We start from the raw sequence: 24,073 nt of genomic DNA, 5'->3' as shown, positions 1-24,073 counted from the left end.
GACTACTGAATATAAATGATTCAGGGCCCTGAAAAAATAGTCATTTAAAAAAAAAATTGGGGGAAAGTAGAATATCCATTTGTCACTGTCTGTTTCTATGCATTCTTCTGTAACTAAAGATATATATGTGTCAGGGAACCACCAGCCATGCCTCCCTCCTGCACTCAGCACACTCGCTCAGTCTCGCCTTCCTACTAATCACCTAAACCTGTCTCCAATCTACTCTCCCCTTTATAATGCCCCCTTTCCCACTCACTCACTGTCCGATCTACAGTTTGCACTAGAGATCATTCCTGGACTTCCTATGCTACGGACACTCTGTACAGATCATGGGATATACCATTTCCTCACCCATGTCTAACTCTGAAAGTATTAACAACACTGCCTCAGTGATTTAAAGACTGCAAGTTACTGATAATCAGCATTTTATGCAACAGAATTATATATTTTTTTAATTGTGCATTTGTATAAACATTTTTACATTTATGGCATTTGGTAATATAGTTAAAAACACACACCCAGGCACAGACACAAGGTTTTTAAAGTGCTGATATAAGTACACTGCAAAGATATAAGCGTTTAGGTGTCATTCTAAATGTTATTTGATTGTCTGTATTATTTGATTGTACATAGATAATAAATGAAAATGTAGACCTTATATAATGAAATGCTTTTAAATTTGACCTATAGGTACACTTTAAAAGTGTACAAAATGAAAACATTGTGGAGTTTTCAGAACTGTCCCATATTTAGTAGAAAATGTCAAAATGTGAACAAAGCTAAACCAATGGTCTTCAATTTTTAATTTCATGCTCAAGAACCAGATACCAAACACTATTACTACTATATAATGTAACATCCTAGAATCAGCACCAGTTACAGTATGTTAGGCAGCGCATATGGTCTATTGCTACTTATTTTATTTGCTTTTCCATCACTATTAACATGTGTGCTGTACAAATAGCAGGTCTTTCTGTAATATTGCATCACTACGAAAAAAATCTTTATAATGAACCATATTACTGTGAGTCAGATCCTGAGGGTAACAAAAACAAAGGCCCACCATGTGATGGGACTAACGGGCCAACAATTAACTGACTGGCTTCATAGCAGGCTGAAATAATGTTTATATTCAAGTTATTGTAAAGTTGCAATTATGTGCTGTAAATCTCATTGTAATTACTGCCGACCACATGGGGCCAATTTTTTCCCCGCGCTGGAGAGAAGCGGTAAAAGTAGTGTAATATGTTATTAATGCAATCGCCTTTCATTACGGCATTGCAAATATTGTGTTAATGAAGAAAGCTTATGTACCCTAAAGTCTCTGGTGCTGTGTGCTCAGTGGTAGCGCGCCCACCAAATTGCATTAGGCCCGAAGACAGGAAACTATATGAGATGTCAGCAGAAGTGCGAGGAGGGACCGAGAGGGCAGCAGTAGAAGTGCCTGGGTGTCCAGCTAGGCTCTAAAAGAGTAAATTAAGTCTGGGACATTGCTGAGCTTCATCTGCATTAAACTAGTGATACTCCCAGAGCACCTACTCACCAAGACTTACTCAACCCTTTGCAAATATATTTAATGATATAACTAAACATTGTACAGTAAAAAAATTATTACATATTTTTTATTCTTATAGTATTGGGTTATAATTCCTTATACTAGAATGTCAATTAATGATAATAAATAAATAGTTCTAAAATATTTAATGAAAAATTCTCCATGTATATAATTGTATTTAATCAAATTAATTTGTGGCAATTTAATTGCTAACTCAAATTAATCAATATAATAAAAATGTGTATCGCATTCATTTCATTTATTCTATTTTTTTATAGATTTTTTTTTTTTTTTTTTTTTTTGAAATAGATTTTATTAAAACATTTTTTTCAAAATCTAAACTGTTGATGTTGCATTTCTTCCCCATAACTACACCGAAAATTGACCAACATATAAAAACCAAGGTATGCAAACTGAACGGTGAATTTTGTTTACTGTTAACAAAAAGTAATGGAAGGAGTTTTTTTTTCAATATGAGGTCACATGACAAACTTTTTTTTTTTTTTTTTTTAATGTTAGGAGATAGAAAGAGGAACAAAAAGAAGTAACATGGATGTTCAGCTTTACCTTTAAATGTAACCACTGTATAAAAGGTTAGAAATCCATGAAAGAAATTGCTATGGTATAAGAGCAATAAAACACTTTAAACGATGCTGTTATATAATTAATAATCAAGTTAAAAATGGCAAATGTCTAGCGTCGAGAAAATCAATGCACCCCATAGATGCCTTGCACATCGCATGGCTGTTCTGTTAATTTATGTAGTATTTAGAGAAAGAGTTGAATAAGATGCTGTTGTTACACATTCGAATTCCCAAAAGCTTTTGCTGGAAGGACGATGAGACCTCGGATCTGACCTCAAATCAGCTCTGGCGGCTTTCTGTAGACCTTGGGGATCTCTGTGTTGTTCGCCTCATGCTAACTGTCCTTTTCGAACCTTGTTTGATGTATGGACAGAACATGTGAAAGTGCAAGCTGCAAAACCTACTCCTGGGAGAGAGAACCACATGTATTGTATGTTGCATGAATGATATAGAGGTTAGAAACTGAAAGCCAGCAAAGGCTGCACATTCCTTACAGCTTCTGTCACTTACTTAACCCAACACTGCCTTTTGGCGTGAAAAGGGGGTGGGAAAAAGTGATTGCTAGCAATATATTATTATATATCAATAAATTATTATTATTATTATTATTATTATTTTATTTTTTAAAAAAATATTTTGTTTTATTATTTAGCTTTATTATAAATTAAGAAGCACAATTTTCAGACAAATAAATAGAAATGGAGTATTCACTTTGAACTGGGAAATGTTAAATGCCCCAATTTGTTTTTAGAACATTTGTAATTCTTCATGTTTTTTTTTACATTTTCTTTGAGATTTTGATGCATGTAGACATGATCGGATCGCATAATTGGTGTCGATTTATTTGCTGCACATTCATTATTGAAGCAAAAAAAAGTCAGACCTGGTGATTTAGGGTGCCAGTGAATTGCACTGAACTCATTGTTGTGTTCACATTCATGATGCATTATTCTTCAGGAAGTAGCTCTTCTATGATGAGTAAATCAAGGCCATAATGGATGCACATGGTCAGCAACCATATTTAGATAGGCTGTGACTTTCAAAAAATAAGTATTAAGCGGCTACAAGCCCCCACCAACCTGAACTGTAAACATAAGGCCAGGTGGGTCCATAGGTCATGTTCTGGATGCTAATTTGTAATTCTACCATCTGTATCAGAAAATTAAAAGCGCCGGAGTGATTACCAGTCTTATTGGCTTTTCAAGCTTAACTCTGTGGTAGGTTTCATAGTGTCGGTGCAGATTGTATTCTTTAAAGACCAACACTGTTTCTTGACAAAGTGTTTGTCACGGTTTTTCGTTTATCGCGGGCGGTTTTGGAACGTAACCACTGCGATAAATGGGGGATTTTTACATATAATAAAAAATATTTGTCTCTGCCATTGTTCAGTGGGCCATTCCAAATCTAGGGGTCATAGTTTTGGGACCCCTGATTTGGACTGATGTGGATGCAACATTAAATCCAAGATATGATATGAAGATTAACTGTAGGTCTTGACCTGCATCTATATGATTTTATGCATTGCGCTGCTGCCACAAGATTGGTCGATTGTACAGTTGCATGAATGAATAGGTAAACAGATGTTTTTGCTGAAGTGGCTGATGTAAAGCTCATATAGAATATTGCATAGGACCTCTACTCATTCTTATTTTTGTAATTCAAAGACTAAATGACACCAGTGTTGACATAAACTTTGGTTGCTGTTTTCTACAATGTTTATACTGTGCTTATGAACATGTTATGAAGCTCCAATACCCTTTAAGCTACCCTTCATCTACAGTGTTGCAAGTTTCTTAGATTTTTTTGGGGGGGTTCATAAAGCAGGCCTCATTCATCTGCCACAATTGTTCCCTACTGCTGTGATGACCTCTTTTCTGACTTTCCTTTTACTTCTAGCTCTCTTCCTCTGATTCTCTCTCTCGCTCTTTCCTCATTAAAACCGAGGCTGCACACATTCACAATGCCGACCTATCACCATCGATTTCCCCGGTCACAGAGGATGAGCGTTCCCTCAGGAGCTTCGTCCAGCTTCAAAACGCTGTTTAGAAGTCTTTGTTAGCAACTTTTTCACCCAAAGTGCACCGTGGATAAAAAAAAAGGAATAAAAGAAATGGTTTGAAAATGAGAGGCCATGGCTTGTTATGAAATATTGACAGCCTGACATTAGCTCTGTGTTACCTCTATTTGACGTGAAGCCTCTTTTCACTCTTCCCCTCTGTAGATCTGAGGAAACAGAGCACAATACGCATCTCTTTGCCATTATATATAATTGGCATGTCCAAATAAAACTAAACACAGATACATGCCTGGTACATGAACATATTGATTTCCTGAATCCATGGTGGTCATTAATCTGACAACCAACCATGCAATGATACTGCTCTCGAATTGATGTATTTTTTTCTCTTCTTCTTCTTCTTTCATCTTGTTTTGTTGGTGTCAGCACATAGTTTGATGGAGTACCCGTTTGCAATTCTAAAGGATGTGTTAGCAGTGTTTCCTTGTGGATATTCTCACGCTGTTAAATACACAGCTCCGATATACCAACAACTGATTTTGTACACATATGCATTCTTTTTTACACGTGTACACGTGTGCAGTTTAATTATTTCCGCATGTACTTCACAGATAGTTGCTTGATCAGAAAGTATGTTTTCGCATGTACACTATGCGCTATATGAAGAGTCTAGATCCCAAAGACCCTCCCAGGAACAGTAAACTCAAACTTCTCACATATATGCATTATAGATATGTTTTTTCCTCAAAAGTGTTACCACAAAGCTGGTACAATTGTATATGATGCCTTTGGATGCAGTAGCATTAAATTCTACTTTCATTTAACTAGAAAACCCAAACCTGTTCCAGCATGACAATGCCCCTGTGCACAAACCCAGCCTCATACAGATATGATGTACATGCGCTGGAATGGAAGATCTTGAGTAGCCTGCTCTAGAGCTCTGACTTCAACCCAATTAATCACTTTTGAGTTCAATTAGAACGCTGACTGCACCCCAGGCCTCCTCACCTCACCTACATCAGTACTTGACTTTTACTAAACACACTCCAAAATCTAGTGGAACATCTTCCCAGAAAGGTGGAGCTTATTATAACAGCAATTGGGGATTGAATATAGGATGTACGCTCAGAAAGTCATTTGTTCATAACGTGTATTTCTCTGGAGCTGCTTTTTTATCATGTTCATTGAAAAGGACATATATGTTATATTATCTAGGGTCCTAAATAGAAGTTGAGGGTTTTAAGCTCGGATATTCCAAGCTGCCATTAATCGGGCCCTTGAGTAAGGCCCTTAACTTTCCAGAGGCGCTGTATCATGGCTGATCCTGAGCACTGACCCAAGTTCATAACATCACAGGGATATGCGAAAATCACTGCTGTAAAAAAAAAAAAAAAAAAAAAGTACATGTGACAAATATACAGCACTTTTGTTTTTCTTAAAATGGTATTTCTGTCAATTTTATTCATTTATAAACACAGTCATTTACAGGTGTAATATCAATCTAGTACCATTGATCTTAGCCTGATTTCTGTTGTTTAGGTACAATGCTGTTAACCAAAACGCATATCGATTTACATGCAAAACACGCAGAACAAACAGGAGACACTCTTTTGCTTATTCCATAGACCCTATTAGTAGATTAGCTTGCAGGTTTCTGTGTTCATTTGCACAAGCTGTTTTTGGGCGGTCTTTTGCCATTCTGCCCAGTATCAGATACCTGTTAGATTTTTTTCCTTTTCCTGCCGTCTAAAAGATTCATGCTTTCTATATCTCTTTAGAGATTACTGGAAATTGGACTGTGTAGTGGCCCACATAAGGCATCATAAAGGGCTGTGCTTTATAGGGATGCTGGGTGGGCAAAGGGCTGCAGGCTTTCTCAGCTTTCATTGATTCTGAACAGCGTGGAACATGGCTCGGGGAGACACGCTAAATATTTAAAGGCTGAGATATGACGGTCATTTCTTGACTCTGTGTTTCCTATTAAGAAAAAATATGGCCAACTGCCCGACTACAGATTACATTTGCTGTGTCTTCAGGCAGAAAGATTGTGTCTGAACTGACACGGAGTCTCAAAGTGCAGTTCCTCAGTTTACTGCAACTTTACAGCAATTTACGCTCATATGATTTACGAATACTCATGGACTATTAAAAGAAAATACTTAATTGAATTTATTGAGGCAGAACGTTAAAATGCTAACATCTTGCCCTTACAGTGTCAAGGGCTCTGATAGATGTTTGCTAAATTGAAGTCAATACACAGAAATCAGCACATTTATGACACAGAGGACAACTTAGAATATAGTTTCCAGATATTACTATTCCACAGTTATTTCCACAGTGTTATTTATGTTTTTGACTATAAATTGATTTGATATCATCCATCATAGTGGAGATTCACGTTACCACTTTCAACCAATGTGTGAACTCTGAACAAAGGAAAAGTATCTGTAAATTACATTTATGACTTTTGGTAGACACCCTTATCGAGAGTGACTTACAATTATCTAAATTATACAACTAAGCAGTTGAGGGTTATAGGCCTTGCTTATGGGCCCAGCAGTGGCCACTTGGTGGAGCTGGGATTTGAGTTTATGACCTTCCATTCAAAGACCAACACCTTGACCACTGGCCTACCAATTCCCCCATGTTTTTGTTTCGCTAATTAGACCAGAGGGAATAAATCTAAAAATCAATTTATTAAAAAAATACTGCATTTATTGCATTTGTTAGACATCCTTAATCAGAGCTACTCAAAATGTTTGCATTTTCACAAATGAGCAATTGAGGTTAAAGGGCCTTGTTTAAAGACCCAGCAGTGGCTGGGATTTAGGGCTGGGATTTGAGCTTATGACCTTTCTATCAAAACACCGATACCTTAACCACTGACCTACTGGACCCCTTCCTCCATGTCTTTGGTTTGCTAATAAGACTAGAGGGGATACATCCTCAAAAGATGTAACTGGTTTATAATCATATTTTGCTAAACAGATTTACATGTTTTCTGGAATCCAGATGTATTAATGAGGATTGAACACAACCTCCCGCTCATCACTATAAACAATGAGTTTTAGAAATACGTTTAGAAATAAGTTAGTGCAACCCCTAATGTTTGGTGTGATAGAAGAGTGTCTGCGAGACTGAAAGGGAAAGTTTATAGGACTGTGGTGAGACCTGCGATGTTGTATGGATTAGAGACAGTGGCATTGAGTAAAAGACAGGAGGTGGAGCTGGAGGTAGCAGAGCTGAAGATGTTGAGGTTTTTGTTGGGAGTGACGATGGTGGACAAGATTAGAAATGAATTTATTAGAGGGACAGAGCATATAGGACGTTTTTGGAGACAAGGTGAGGGAGGTGTGATTGAGATGGTTTGGACATGTGCAGAGGAGGGACATGGGGTATATCGGTAGAAAAATGCTGAGGATGGAATCACCAGGAAGGAGGAAAGTAAAAGGCCAAGGAGGAGGTTTATGGATGTGGTGAGGGAAGACATGCAGGTAGTTGGTTTGAAAGAGGCAGATGTAGAGGACAGGGGGGTATGGAGACGGATGATCCGCTGTGGCGCCCCCCAAATGGGAGAAGCCGAAAGAAGAAGAAGAAGAATCCCTAATGTTTGGTAGGTGTACATGTAATAATAACAATAATAATAATAATAATAATAGTTTCCAATAAAAGCTGTATATATTGAGCACACACCAGATTACACAGTGTAATGAAATGAAATGAAATGAAATCAAAGCGTTACATCAAAGTAGTCATGATTTGATGATTTGTCATCATTATACAGTTCTAGAAAAAAATATGTTCCTTTAAACAGACTACTGTAAACAGTGTGTAAACACGGCCCCGGAGACTCATATATTTTACAGTGAAGTGGCGGCTTTCTGGAAAGCATTTGTTTATTTAACTGATGAACAAGCTGGTGTCGTGAGCATACGCAAGCGTAATCGCTTTAAGGGGAGTAAATCAAATATTCTCGATTAAATGAAAACCAAATATAACAGCGTCGCTTGGTTATGTGAGACGATGGGGCAGATTTGGCAAGATCTAATAACGATTGTTCTGGAGAAGCTTATTGAAATGGGCTGGATTAGATTTATTAACCCATTTGCATTCAGATGGCCTTTGATTGTTTATTAAGAAATGAATTGCAGTCTCATGGCGCGATGCAGAAATGCCCTTGTGAAACCATGAGCCCTTTCTGTCGAGTTTCATTTGTTTAGAAAAAACTTGTTAGATCATTGATTTATTGGGGACATAAGAGCAGGGTTGGTTTGCAGAGAAGTACTTGACGTATTCATTGATCAAAGTATGCAGAATGCATTTATAACGCCTTGTTTTCTCTGAATACCAAACCATTTATTTCTTTTTCTTTTTTTTTTTTTTTTGGTACGAACCCCAAAACGATAACCTCAATATGCTGCTGTCCTTTTTATGTTGTTTGCACAATGTGTGCTCAGTGTATCTACTGATGGTTTCTCCTCTGAAGGCATTTTGTGAAAAAAAAAAATAATAGTGTAAATAATGTACCTGGTTTGCATTAGATTCACGTATACTGTGCACTACCCCAGTAACTGGCGCCAGTGTGCTACTGATGTGCCCGTGGGTGTCCGTAAATTTGTGCGGGACATGCAATAGCGGCAACATAAAAGGAGTTTATATTGAAAGAGCAGTAAAGTCATTAATAGCCAGATGGATGGTTCATACGGCTGTTGCCAGGTTGTACAAAGAGAAGCGATAGGCTTGACTGATCGCAGAGGTCATGCGCCAGTGAACTCACAGCAACAAAAAAAATGCTATATACACTCAATAAAAATGGATAGAAGACACAAAATGGGTACGACGACGCAGATAAGGAATTGAGAAGAGTTTCTGTACGATCTTAGATCTTGAAGATCTGTTTTAAACCCACCGTTTCACTGGATTTTCTTTATAGTGACGTGTTTTTCAGTGTTAAAAAAACAAACTCAGGTTTATTTTAATGCACTTGTTTAATATGTTATTATTATTATTATTATTATTATTATAAATTATTATTATTATTATTACCATTGTTATTATAGTAATTAATTTGCGAGGACCTGTTTGGCGCTTATTGCCTGTTATTATGGTAATGTGAGTTATTATGCTTCGTTATTTCACTAGTCCCTGTATGACCCTGTGTTGGGAGACATTTATTTAGCTTTTATATTTAAGCAGTCTCCAGTCACAGCAATGTTTTTAGTCCAGTATTTACAGTCCATAGAACTCTTTATTTCTCTGATTAATTTTAGTTAAAAATTTCAAAGAATAGATGTGAAAAAGGGGCTCATGAGAAATTGCTTTCAAATGTTCTAACATTAATGATAAAAGGACGTAATTACGTTTTAAATGTATCTGTAAATAGATAAAAAACGTATGATGTTATTTGTTAATAAATTAAAATGTGGGATGATTGCTGAATTGATGTGTATGGAAAAATCAACTTGTCATGAACTTGCTGCACGAACATCATTATGAACTCCACTACCTCCATTGTTCAAAACACATTCTGCAAAATCGTCTATTCCTGGCATTTCCCCTGTTGGCCGTCGACCGAGTGACGTCACTTGCCGATACAAAAAAAAACGGCCAATGATATAGTCCCACCTCTGACACTTGATTGACAGCTTTCCGTGCAAGGAATCGAAAATGCAAATGCAAAACCGCGCAAGGCTTTGAAAGTTTAGATGCAAATGGAATTGCAGAAAAAGTAATAAAAAAGCGAACGCTATTTAAATATGACATGGTCATATCTCGTAAGACACGGGAAATACAGGAGCAAATAGACTTTGCTTTTCCATTTAAAATTTAGAACAGTTTTAAAATGAAAGATCTGGGGCCGGGGCAGGAACCAACCCCAGCCACTCTCAGTGCCGGTCCCAAGCCCGGATAAATGGGGAGGGTTCTGTTAGGAAGGGCATCCAGCGTAAAAACATGTGCCAAATCAAACATGCGATGGATCCGCTGTGGCGACCCCTAACGGGAGAAGCCGAAAGAAAGTTTTAATGAAAGATTTGCAATTTATTTGCGTTTAGATTACGGCGCAATTTATGCGTCTACATATGGAAAACGCTATTCCGAATACAATTTTGAACTTTGTCCGGAAATATCATTCCGTAAAGCACTTTAGGGCAGTAACAGCATTAAGACTGTGTCTGGTTGTCAGAAATGATCCCCCTTCATGCCAAACACGACATGGCAGCTCGAGGAGAGCGAGCCGATGTGCAGCGCTAGTGGACTTCTGCGTTTCAGAGATTATCCCCTCCGTGCTCCATGACGCCGGCTTACAACGCCGCGGTGTACTTCAGTGTTTTAGCGTTCACATAAGCCATGTGTCGTTCGTGTTGTTTTATGTTATTGCACTCCACCCCCCCTGTCATTTGTCATTTCCTTCATGTGTCCTTTTGTTCTCAGTTGTTTTTGATTTACCCTGTAATTGGTTTGTGTTTAAATGCCCCTGTGTGTGCGTTAAAAAGCTCCGTTCGGTTCAGTTGCATTGTACAGATTCGTTTTGTCGTTTTTGTTTTGCCCTCTTAGTGTTCCACATTTTATATTTTTGCATGTCGCTTTGGATTTGTATGTCTGTCTTAATAAAACGTTTGCACTCTGCACTTAGAGGTGGAACATAACCAATTACATTTACTCGCATTACTGTAATTTTTATTTATTTATTTATTTATTTTTTGCTTCTAATTTTGTAAGGATTTTTTCAAATCTTTAGATTTACTTTTAAGTCTGTTTTGTTTGATTGTACTTAACTATAGTTTGAGTCATAGCCATTACTAAATTAAAAAATAGTAGATAAAAATCATGCCTGGAAACTACTGCACTGACTGGTTGATAGGCAGAAAACAAACGCTCTAAACGTTCTAAAAATGAAGACGGGTGAAAGCGAAATGCCATCGAGTCAAAAGTTGCTCAATGCGTGGGCTCACTGTCTGAATTTTGGATCTGCGTTTGCAAATTCTTTCATTGTCATATATGATTTTATAGCATTATAACAGGAGATTTTCTTTGCTGCCAAAGGGCATAACTCACATTATACTCAATAATTTACTGTATCTTTTTTTGGTGATGATCTTTAATGTTTAAAGGTGTTCCTTCAATTAAAAACAACAAGTTTACATCCACTTGTCCTTTTTTGAACTACACTAGAATCCCTTATCTCACCCCCCACCCCCACCCCCGCTGTTAAAAAGGAACTCTTTAAATGCTTACTCTAGTAAATTTTACTAGAAACATTTAAATTACCGGAATTTCCGGACTATAAAGCGCACCCATATATAAGCCGCACCCACTGAATTTTATAAATATTTTTATTTTTAACATAAATAAGCCGCACCTGTCTACACTAATGTACTTTACACAGGCTTTAACGAAAGACACGTTACACACGGTGTAACAGGTGAAATATGTTGCGGTTCCTTTAGGAGCATAGCGGTATTTTGGGAATAGCCTGCCAGAAGCGAGCTCTCCCTTCACCCTGATTTAACGCGTTACAACGGCTTGTATCTAAACAGTAGCCGACCAAGAAAGTCAGCGTTCACTGTCTTCCTCCTTCCTTTCACAACTATTTCTCTCGGGAGTTTATCTTTTGGCATCGTCGTGCGTTTAAAAATCACCCGATGGAAGTTTTTTTCTCCCGATGCCGTGCAGCTCAGAACACAGGTGAGGTGCGTTTTTTCGTTTCCGTTCGGAAATTTCATTGGTCTAATGTTATGGGGTTCAGTTTTTTTGCTTGAATTTTGTGAAACCGGGAAAAAAAACCAGGAAAAATTCATAAATTAGCCGCTTTGTTGTTTAAGCCGCGGGGTTCAAAGCGTGGGGGAAAAGTAGCGGCTTATAGTCCGAAAAATACAGTAACTACTTTTTACTTTTACTCAATTAGACATTTAGACCGGTAGCTTTACTTGTAATTAATTAATATAAGTAAACTTTAATTTAAGTAACAGTACTTTTACTTGCGTCTAATTTAAACTCTTAAACTCTTTCCACCTCTGCCTGCACTTGCATCCGCTTTCGCTATTGTCCATGTAGTGCAAAACGGGACACTTGTTAAAAACACGTTGAGCCAAGAACATACTGGCTTTTTAAATTAGAGCAAATCTATTGTTATTATTAATATGTAATTAAAGCAAATGAACAAACATGCGGATCATGAATGCGGATGATCCGCTGTGGCGACCACTAATGGGAGAAGCCGAAAGAAAGTTTTTAATTAAAGCAAATGAAGCATTGATTAAAAAATAAAAAAGGTGAATATATATCCGGTAGATGACCATGATTGTTTTCGTATGACCGTGATTGTACAAATAACCTCGTCTTCATTTACTTAATTAAATCAAATTTAATTTAGAAGAATACATGTCCTAGAGATCGAGCAAATATTTTTTTTACACAACAATTTGTCAGTGAATATAATCAGCCTTCTTACACATTAGTCTCGTGCCTGAAAGCTGCATTTAGCTGACATGCATCTAATGATGTTTTCATAAAGACGGCCACTTAAATGAGCAGCTCCACCCTCAGACAGATTACAATCCAGAAAAGTGATTTCTGACAGTTTCATCAAAGTTAATTATGAAAATCACAATCAGATAGACACAATGCGCTGCGTTTTACTCTGTATGATTATGTTTATGTACGATGACTACAATAGCCCGTTATTAAAGAATTACAAGTGCCAGAAGCTTTGCTACGAAATGCAGGACTGATTTAAAACAATAACGATTATCTCCCGTCGCTCTATGCCTTGTTCGTTACACCATTTGTAAAAACACAATAAGGGCTAATTGTGGCAGCTGCAGTTTGATTACCAGCTTATTATGGGGTTTTTAACATGAAGTCCAATTGGGAGTTGGTAGCTTAGTGGGAATGGACTTTGCATCCAAAGGTCATGAATTCAAATCACAGCCACACCAAGCTGCCACTCTTGGGCCCCTAAGCAAGGCCCTAAACCCCATAGCTGCTCGGTTGTATGAATGAGATCCCTCTGGAAAAGGACATTTACCAAATGCTATAAATGCCAATTTAAATAAATGATTTTAAAATGGAAATTAAGCTTTTAGGATGTAGGTATGTCGTGTAATGAGAGCCATGTTCGGTTATTTTCAGTGTTTTTGCCAGCAGGTGCAACTAAAACACTTAGCAGTGAAGTGAATTTGAGTCTGTAAGAGGAAGAGTCTGTGTTCCGTCCAACAGAGCCGACTTTAATCTCTCGTTCCCCGAGCGTACAGTGAAGGAGCTTTGACATTTGTGGTGTTTACAAGAAAATAACTCGCATTAACCTGGATTTACGGAGCATTTCACAATGATCTGGAGACCATTTATGCACACTATACATACTCTCGTATCTCCATGGAGTGTGTGTGTGTTTGAGAGAAAGATTGGAACAGAGGATGAGACACTAAGGCAAAGAGGAACAGATGCAAACAGACAGAAAAAGAAAGAGAATATTTATGAATGCCGTGTTAAATTAGACAGCCGGCCAACACGAGATGCAGTGAATGTGCAGCAGGATAAACACATCAGCTCACATTTCGGTAGCGTGAGGTGTGAGGGTTTTTCTTTTTTAGCCTCTCTGCCTTTTTTTTTTTGCATACGCTTTATTGTACCTTCACCCAGCCATTACTGTGTTTATCAGGTTTTGGCATAAAGTAGTGCTCTGAGTGTGTTTGTGTGTAGGTGTGTGTGTGTTTTCCATTGCAGAATGACGAGCAGCTTTTTTGCTTCCAGCTCTGGTTATTAATGGTGTAGGTTGTGTTTTTCTAAAGTGGGACGTGTTTTCCGGACTGATAGCACAAATGGTGAAGGCTCTCTCTGTGTCATATCTGTGTGTGATCCATGCATGTTATTGTCTCATTTAGCAAGCGGGCTTAGACTCCTGCCCCCGCACGAGCACCGAGCTAATGAGCCTGAAGCGTTGGTTCATCCTGATTTTATTTTTTTGTTATTTCATTTGATTGTATGCTATTTATTTTCCCGCACACGCTTCGTTGCTGTAGCGGAGAGACAAAGACACAGAGAGAGCGAGTGCTCTCAGCAACGCTTACCTGTCAAATTACTATTGTGAAACAGCACAAGCTGAATATTGAGTCTGGCCTTATTGCCTCAGCTTCCCCACTGAGGCTTTGAGAGACCTAGAGCAATAGTTTTTCGTCCTCCCCCCCCACACCTCTTCATACAGTAGTACAAGTTAAGGGCGCTTTTTTGAAACATTTAAGGCGAAGTAGCGAGGAGATGGAATATTGCGGCGAAGCATTAAAAAGTGCACTAATACCCACACAGGGAAGTGTGAATAATTGGATGGCGATGCAGCTTTTTTGTTGTTTTGTGTGCCACTAAACTCCACCAATAAATTATAAAGTTAAAGTGCAGACTGCGAGTGCCTGCTTTAATGTGGGCGTCTGTACATCCAACCATGAACCGTGTAAAAATTACAGCCTTTTTACACATAGTCCTCCAATTTCAGGGAGTGGTGAGTAATTGGGCACTTGTTTCTGCTCTGTTGTTTCTTCGCCATCTGTGTGCCGTCACGTCATTAGTTCACGCACAGCAGAGCTAAATAAGGTCCACGGTTTATTCTGGATGGAGCAATTGCATCTGCTGTTGTTGTTGCTCAACTTGAGCACAGAGTAAGTTTCAGTAAAATAGGAGGGGGAGAAATAAACAAAAATCGCTGACTTAACGTTTAAACAGGAAAGAACTCTGTACACCTGCTTATTTGTGCTTTTATTACCCTTAGATTAACCTTAGATTTAAAAAAAAGTAAAAAAACTTTTTTTTTTTGTGCAAATCTTTAACAATCAACTATCCAGTTGTGGAAAACGTTCGTTGCTCATGGCTGAGAGGAGTGATATGGTTTTCTACTATTGTAAATCGTTGTGAATTCTGTGATGCTTTCCAAATCATGAAAATGTGCCAAATGTTATGAATATGAATCTATTCATTAATAAATATAATTATGTAATTAACAAATTTTAAATAATAAATATAACAGCGCTTTCCGTGCAGCGTGCAGTCTCGTGTAAAAAACAAACAGCACGTGGTATCAGTGATTCACCTCTAGAGGCCGCTCTCGTTATACTGCCGATCAGAAGCTGGAAAAACTATCAATATGGATTTTATTAAGAATTTATAAATTATAATTTATCAATATAATATTACTCTCTATGCACCGTACTCTCTTCAGGCAGTATGCACTCTCCGTGCAACGTGCAGTCTCACGTGTCAACAGCACCAGTGGCATCGGTGATTTGCCTCTAGAGGCCACACTCATACTGTATATTAACAGCAGACCATCTCAGCTGCAACTCGGGTAAACTATCCGTATAGATTTTTGCCGATAGCAGATAGTTCGTGCAATCAACTATCAGTGCCGAATAATCAGTCGACGAATTGGTAGACTTCTAGATACCATACAGTCTTCCTGTCTGCCTGAACCAGTACTGGATGTAAAAATATTTCAGAGACAGCTATGTGAGAAAATTCTGATGTTTGATGTAATCAGCTAAAGCTCTTGATATGTACCTGTATGATTTCATGGATTATGCTGCTAGTATGTGATTGTCTGATTACTTAATTACATAAATAAGCAGGTGAACAGGTGTCGCTATTAACATGGTTTATATAGTAATATTCATTCATTTCCACTCTGCTATTATTATGTCCATGGTTAAACATTGTTCTCTGTTTCTTTATCTACGTACTCTATGATGAACTCTCCTCATAGGCTTTTTAAAAATTCAGCTGTTTTTGTTTCCACTGAGTGACAACAGTATGTGGCCTGTTTTTAGTCGATTTATTGTTTATGAATCAGCAGTAGCTTAATGGAGTCGAAGTGCAGTGGAGGGTTTCTCTTTCTCGCTGCAGGACAAGTGAATCAGCATCAGAGGCAGAGCAGAGTGAAGTCAACATGATGGTCTGAGTCACCCGGGTTCTGCACCGGAGTTTTGGAGTTGTGGGTGTGTGAATAGCATAGCATGGACAGGATTTCATGTGCACAGAAATGCGTATAAATCATATGTATAATTCATACAAGCTATGACACAGAGACACACAGATGCATTTATTTATTATTTCAGGACTTTCAGGATCTCATAAAAATTATCTTTTTGAACCTGATTGTGCTGGTCTTTTTGTCACTGACCTTTTTTGACCGAATTACACCCTTATATATATATATATATATATATATATATATATATATATATATATATAAAATACTGCAAAAACTCTACTATTTAAACTTCCCAGATGTATACAGACTGTTATTAAAAGAATATTTAAAGAATAGCCAAAAAATACATCGCCCTGTGGCTGACTTTTTTGAGATGTGTTTTGCCAACAAATTCAAAATTAACTTAAATTTCCTTAACATTTGCTTTCTATATTCCATTGTAAATAAAATATGCGTTTATGAGATTTGCAAATCATTGCATTCTGTTCATATTTACATTTAACACAGCGTATCAACGTTTTTTGGAATCAGGGTTGTATATAAATTCAGTTAGTTAGTTAGTTAGTTAGATAGATAGATAGATAGATAGATAGATAGATAGATAGATAGATAGATAGATAGATAGATAGATAGATAGATAGATAGATAGATAGATAGATAGATAGAGCTGTGTCAGAAAATCAAGAAAAATAGAGACAAGAAAAAGGTTATATGCATAAACTCACGTACAGTAAGCCAATGACAAAGACAATGTGTTGTTATGCTAAAGTTCGGCTTGGGGGAAAAAATTGAAATAATGCAATGATGTAACTTGCATCAGTTCCATTGTCTACTTGTGCTTTTCCTAAACCAGTATAGTCAAAATAAACATTTTCCTTTTTTCAGATTGTACTGTGTTCTACTCTTTTGAAACTGTTGCTTATTTTGAAGCCGAGGCTATTTCCAGCATTCCCACACCGAAGTTTATCTTCACTTCTGGGGTCAGTGGGTCATTTGTAGATGCATGCTTAATATATCTCCCTGTGTAAGTATACTTTCTCTATCTAGGAAGCAGGACATATGTTTATTTTGCTTTAGTGGATTTTAATTTACACTTCTCAGAAGTTGTCACCTATGGTACTGTAGGTCCTCACCTCTTGATCTAAGTGTAACAGCACATCAATAATAGAAGCCGAGTGAATAATTTAATCCAACATCAGCCCCAGGTGATGTAGGAAAGTGTCAGGGTGATCTACAAGAAAGCTTTGTCACCTCGTTGCTATAGGGTGCACCAGGACCTTCTCTCTGACATTTACCTCTACCTTACTCTTTTCCTTACTATCCTATCTCCTCGTGCTTTTCTCCCCTCCTTACCTCCGGCGCTCTATCATCGGCCTCGCGTCTCAAATGAGCTTCCTCTCTCATCAGTCCTCCTTCAGCTTGCTTTCTCTTCTAACTGTCATTTTATTTTTTCTCTGTTTCCTTTACCTGCTCCACAGCCTGTATTATAGAGGGCCGATATTTAACCTAAGCCTGGTGAATGATGATGTACAGTAGGATTTTAGAGAAATGTGTGTTAATACTTTTATTTGCATGTTAAATACATAATGCATTTATATTACATTAATATATAAATCATTTATAATTTAAATCAATGCAGAATTATAATTTATAGCTTATAGCAAAAAGGTTTAAACCAAAACTAATGACAACTCTCAATAATAATATTAATAATAATAGATTTTATCATATATTATTATAAACTATTGTTATATAGATGTTAATATTGTATTTCTTTTTATTATTATTATCCACCAAGTTGCCACTGCTGAGGCCTTAAACAAGGCCCTTAACCCTCAACTGCTCAGTTGTATAATTAATATAATTGTTAAACTTTCTTTCGGCTTCTCCCGTTAGGCGTCGCCACAGCGGACCATCCGCATGTTTGATTTAATTAGTTTTTAAGCTGGATGCCCCTACTAACGCAACCCTCCCCATTTATCTGGGCTTGGGACTGGCACTAAGAGTGGCTGGGGTTGGTTCTCTGACCGGGGATCGAACTCGGGCCGCAGCGGTGAGAGCGCCGCATCCTAACCACTATACCACCAATTGTTAATTGTTAAAAAGTTGCTCTGAAAAAAAGCATCTCCCAAGTGCCATAAATGTAACATTAATCTATTATAAGTAGGTAGATCAAGAGCACAAGTCAAAGAAGCTTTACAATGTGCTCCATAATAGATGATAAATTATATACATTATTTTTTTTGTTTTGCTTTGTTTTAATTTAAGGGCTTTCATTTTGCTGTCACATGATATTCATAAATAAGTGAAGTTGTATTTGAATGCTGTTGCATGTTCAACTGAACAGCATTTACTCCCGGTGTATATACACTAACCGGCCACTTTAATAGGAACACCTAAAGACCTGCTCATTCAAGCCATTATCCAGTGACCAGTTTCTGTACTTTAGTACGAAAACCCTGCTGCATTATTAATTCAGCTCAATTCTATAGCGCTTTTCACAATGGACATTGTTTTAAATAAGCTTTACAGAATGGTGTAAAAGTACTGAGCTATGAGAACTATATTCGAGTCATTTTTTCAATGCAATGTCCCATTCTCCGCATCATACCTTCTTAAGGAAAGAGTCTGCATTGTTCAATGCACACAATGAGAGTAGGCGCTGTGGAGTTATGACTGGTGTTGCGACAGGTTATCATGGAACATAATTTACTTATTCACTTAAACTGGGGGGTGGGGGGGGGGGGGGGGGGTATGTAAGGAGGTGAAAATTCTTTGCTACAGTTCGCCACTGCCAAAACAGCCAGTCATGGCAGCAGCACAATGCATAACATCACACAGATACAGGTCAAGAGCCTCAGTTAATCAAAGATCTCATGGGAAAATGCATCAAACTACACTACATCAAACCTTACTGAGATCACCATTTAATGTAAACACTGTGACTGCTCTGTGTGTAAATGAACTATTCGTTCATTTTGAATGAGTCTTTAATGTGACTGAGAAAAAACGAGTCACTTTAAATATTATATATATACTGTATAGGGTCCCGGGTGGTCTAGTGGTTAGGATGTGGCGCTCTCACCGCTGCGGCCCGGGTTGAATCCCCGGTCAGGGAACCAACCCCAGCCACTCTTAGTGCCGGTCCCAAGCCCAGATAAATGGGGAGGGTTGCGTTAGGAAGGGCATCCAGCGTAAAAGCATGTGCCAAATCAAACATGCGGATGATCCTCTGTGGCGACCCCTGATGGAAGAAGCCGAACAAAAATCATAAATATATATATATATATATATATATATATATATATATATATATATATATATATATATATATACACATTTAAATTACTGGAACTATAGTCAAGGTTTGTGTATGTAGAGCACGATTCAGTAAATAGTATTAAGTCACTAAAATAATCTGATGACTGCATGAAAACTGGTTTGTGGGCAGGTGAATATCGGGGTTGGAGACGTAATGCTGCCTCAAAACTTTTTAATACTTTGCAGACAAAAGTAGAGACACAAAATAACTGCCAAGATTAGGTTACAGCTTACGCCAGTCACGAAAGGTTAAGCCATAAAGTTCTTCTCATAAGTACCCATTCTCATATCAGATCCTGGTCTGTACTGATTAGCTAAATGCAGCGCTTGTTTTATAGCTGCTACGTGCCTTTTCCAGCAGCTGGTTAGCAAGTGAGAAGGAGCAGGTCGGACATATAGACTGACTGACTCACATCTTTAATCAGACAGAGTGTCAATGGATTTGAAGACTTGATTGTATTCTGTTTTACTTTTTGCTTCATTCTCCAGCTATAGTTTGCTCTTGTTTTTTTTCTCCTTTCATTTCATTTACTTTTATTTATTCATGCAAAAACTGAAGGAACTCACCGTTAATTTAAAGATATTAGCGCAATTCCTGACTCAAAAAGGGGTCTTTCTCGGCACAGACAGCCCAAGCCCTGTCTTGTTCAAGGAAGATTTTAACCCCTTTGATAAAGTTAGCGCTTCAAGCTGGCATGCGTATCATAAAGTCCGGTTCAACGCACTCCATGTGGGGGGGATCTTTTCTGACACGTACAGTACAGTCTTTCTTATTTACAGCATATTAGGCGGATAGAACGACCTTGCTAACATTCAAAAAACTGTAGCATGTTAATTAATAAGCTAAAGCAACACTATAAGTCAAGTCAAAAAGCTTTTATTGTTATTTAAACCATATATATCTGACACAGTACACAGTGAAATGAGATGTTTCTCCAGAGCCCTGGTGCTACATAAGACAACATAGAGCTACTGCACTTCACACATCATAGAGCTACATAACAGAACACAAAGCTAAAGACTAAAGTAAGTAAATAAATACATCATATACAGTATACTATTGTACTGTTCTACTTTATCAGTTTTAAGCTTAAAGGAGTGTGTATTTACATCGTTTTTGTTTTCTGCAAAGCAGAATGGGAAAATGATTAGCAGGACTCTTTGTGTGGTACTGACTAAGATTCTTCACGCACTGTGGTTTACAAAATTGGTAGCTCTATTGGTATTCATCCAGGGTGCCAGTCCACATGGTGAGAAGAATTTCATTTAAACACGTGTGTCCGTGTGTGTGTTCACATGTCAGCGATTAAAAACTCTGTGTGAGATGATGACATACAAGTACAATAAGGAAATGTACAATTACAATTAATACTGATATATTTTAAAGGAAGAGCAAGTAAATGATCTTCACAGTGGTGGACGAAGTCCACAAACCATGTACTTGAAGTAGTTAAAGTAGAGATACACGAGACGAAATATTACTCCAGGAAAAGTAAAAGTGCTCCTTTTAAACTTTCATGTGAGTAAAAGTACAAAAGTATTTAGATTAATTACCCAAAGTGCTATGATTTATTATTTCTATAAATGTTCCTATTATCATTTTTGTATCAAGACTCTTTGCTTAATCAGCACAGTTTATGACTCTAATGTTACTCTCAGCACGGCAATCTATTAATAGAATGATATTAATGAGTCAAACACTAATTGACATCTATTAAAATTCAGCCCAAAATGGTTTTCAATATCAATTACTTTGTTGCTGTCCACTATTGATACTTTATAGTCCAAGTTTGGGAACTGACTAGGCTGAGTAAATATATTCTTTCTATTTTTTTTTTAATTAGGTTGCTAATATAGCCCATTGTGTTTGTGTCCTTTTGACTTTGCAGGCTTTTGCCTGCCTAGTGTGTTTATTCTCTCTAGCTATGTTTAACCAAAACGAGAATAGATCTTAAAGAGCCTGATGAATAAGATGAAGTCGATCTTAATATAAAATACATTTCTACTACGAAAAGACGTACAATTGTTAAAAGGCACCATTTCCCCATTTGTAATGATTTACCGGTGCTTTTGTGTTTGGTCCGCTGTTCGTGGAGCAACTCGTGAATGACAATTTGCATCGTCTTCATACTGACATTGTGGACGGTTTGGAAGTCTGGGCTACGGGAAAAAAAAAAAAAAAAAAAAAAGCCAGGCAAACAAATCAAAAGATCAAATGGCATAATTATGTTAATGTTTACTCAGCCATGTTTTCCCATGAAGCCATCAAAGACATGCAGCGCATCTCTAATTGGGGCAGCTCAAGCGGAGTGTTGTTTGTGATCAATAGTCAATCAGGAGCTAATAGCACAGCTGAGCATTGCTGTTTGCCTGCGCTGTCACGCCCTTTTCCACAAAGGCAATCTGACACTGCAACTCGTATCCCGTACAGCCGCCAAAAAAACATCTCACAGTGACCAAGCTACGCAGAAAACTGTTTAAGCAGTGGAACAGCTGATCTGGTGGTTTTTTTTGTTGTTTACATAGAATACGAATGTGTTTCGGTTTTTTCACTGGCAGACTTCAATCAAATAAAATCATATGCAGTCACGACAATAAATGTGAATGAGGGCAAAGCTGGGAAATATATATATAATGGATAAATAGATGGATGGATGGATGGATGGATGGATGGATGGATGGATGGATGGATGGATGGATAGATGGATAGATAGATAGATAGATAGATAGATAGATAGATAGATAGATAGATAGATAGATAGATAGATAGATAGATAGATAGATAATCAGTTTTTTGGAAAACAATGCATAGTATGTTAGATGGCTGGTGTTTGAGTGTAGCTTACTCTAACCAATTGTTTTCTCCTCTTTTCTCTTCCTTCCATTTTTTTTCCCTCACCCATTCTCACCCTCCCCTCCCTCCCCAATGTTTGTGCTCTGCTTTTCCAGCGGCGGCAACGAAAAACAAAGTGAAAGGTGAGTGGAATGCTCCATCTTTCCAGCTCCTTGATTAATGGGGGGACACCGTTCCCAATAAACTGTGTAGCGATAACTCGCTTATCTTTTCTACAAGCCTGCCAGACGCTGCCTTCTCCTCCCACAGAGACCAGCGAGACGAGTGCAATTCACTACCAAAAGTTCCTTGCAGCTATCCATTCTGTTTGTCATCCCTCTCCTTCTCTGCTTTTCTTTCTGTTCATCATCACTTCCACTCTGCGTTGTACCTTACACTACTTAGCACCTCCAAGCTTCACTTTTTGGCAAAAGCAGTACATTCAAGAGCTGACTGTATTCACGGCGTTATCATTTACCGCAATGTGAATCTTGGTTTTATATCATTTCCAGATTTGTTTATTTGCTGCCAGGTCGCTTCATCATCTTAGCTTTCCTTTGTTACATGAACAAAGGAGTAGCTGTCATCTTTTTTTTTTTTTAAACCTAGTGGTGAGAAGTACACCTGTCAAACCCCTCAGTGGTCCCACTGCAGAACAGGAAAAGTTTCTGAATGTGGAGCAAGATGGTGAATATAAAAAAAAAAAATTGGAAGAAAAAAAGAAAGGCAATGCCAAGTAATAAAAAGATCTCACTGAAAATGCAAAAAAGTGATACTTTCTGTTAATAACTCAGACCTGTGATGCAGACGAGTGGGTGCAAGTGATAAGAATATTTTCATGTATCCAAACATACCAGTTCTCTGATGGATTTTCTATCTATAAAGAAAACATGAAACGTGACACACAATATTCTTATAACCTAATATTATAACCAACAGTAAAGAGTGTGATGCATTCTGGTGATGTGGGCCATTAATAATCAGTGTTATGCATTCTGCCGGTCTTTATGTTATAATGTCATAATGTTCTGCCTGATCAGTGTATATTGGTAATATATTGAGCTTTCAAGTCAGTTGTCATGACATATTAAAATAAACCATCTTTATGTGAAATAATTCTGTCACCACCAACCAAACGTTGTCAAAAATACTGTTTTTACTGGATGTTTTTTGTTTTACACCATTCTGTGTAAATTGTAGAGACTTTTGGGCATGATTGCATGAACCGTTATGCAGCCACATGAATGGCTGATTAAACATTTGCATTAGTTTAACAGATGTGCAAAGTTTCCAAATAAAGTTTCCATATAAAGATTGGAATTGATCTATTCATGGTATGCTCTCACTCTCTTCATCATGGCACCTGTTAGAAGATGAGATATATCAGGCAGCAAGTAAACATTTTGTCCTCAATGTTGACGTTGTAGGAGCAGGAAAAATGGGCCAAATTGTGATGGATAGACGACTGGGTCAGAGCAACTCCAGAACTACAACTCTGTTCCCGGTCTGCATGAAGTTATGCCTGATCGGTGTATAATAAGCCCTTGCCATACTGGATTAAATTTGAATTTGAGTCTTGGAGTGATTTCCTAGTTTACAGGTGCTCTTTGGTGACTTTACAACTCCAAGGGTCAGTTTTGTACACACTGTTTTTCTCCTGATTTGATCGATTTAGTCTTGTTCATGATTTACTATGCAGATGTTGCCTCCTGTTGGAAAGAAAATAGTTCAATTGCTGTTACAGGCTATAGTCAGTCTTGTGTATGTGTATCAGTGACCCTCCCTC

At 37.7% G+C, this 24,073-nt stretch overlaps 1 protein-coding gene across 3 annotated transcripts in view; it reads left to right on the top strand.

Moving 5' to 3' along the window:
* The window catches only part of cadm2a (cell adhesion molecule 2a), a 360,034-nt gene that overhangs the window by 238,607 nt on the left and 97,354 nt on the right, over positions 1-24,073 (top strand). For 2 of the 3 annotated variants that reach the window (XM_046861230.1, XM_046861228.1), the window contains exon 2: positions 22,404-22,430. The exons of the other annotated variant lie outside the window; for it this stretch is intronic. In XM_046861230.1, coding sequence (XP_046717186.1) covers positions 22,404-22,430 — 27 coding nt within the window. The remainder of the gene's footprint in view (positions 1-22,403; positions 22,431-24,073) is intronic. 3 annotated transcript variants of the gene reach the window in all.

Source organism: Silurus meridionalis, chromosome 11 (genome assembly GCF_014805685.1).
Source record: "Silurus meridionalis isolate SWU-2019-XX chromosome 11, ASM1480568v1, whole genome shotgun sequence".
NCBI classification, from domain to species: Eukaryota; Metazoa; Chordata; class Actinopteri; order Siluriformes; family Siluridae; genus Silurus; species Silurus meridionalis.
This window is presented reverse-complemented; position numbering and strand designations above follow the sequence as displayed.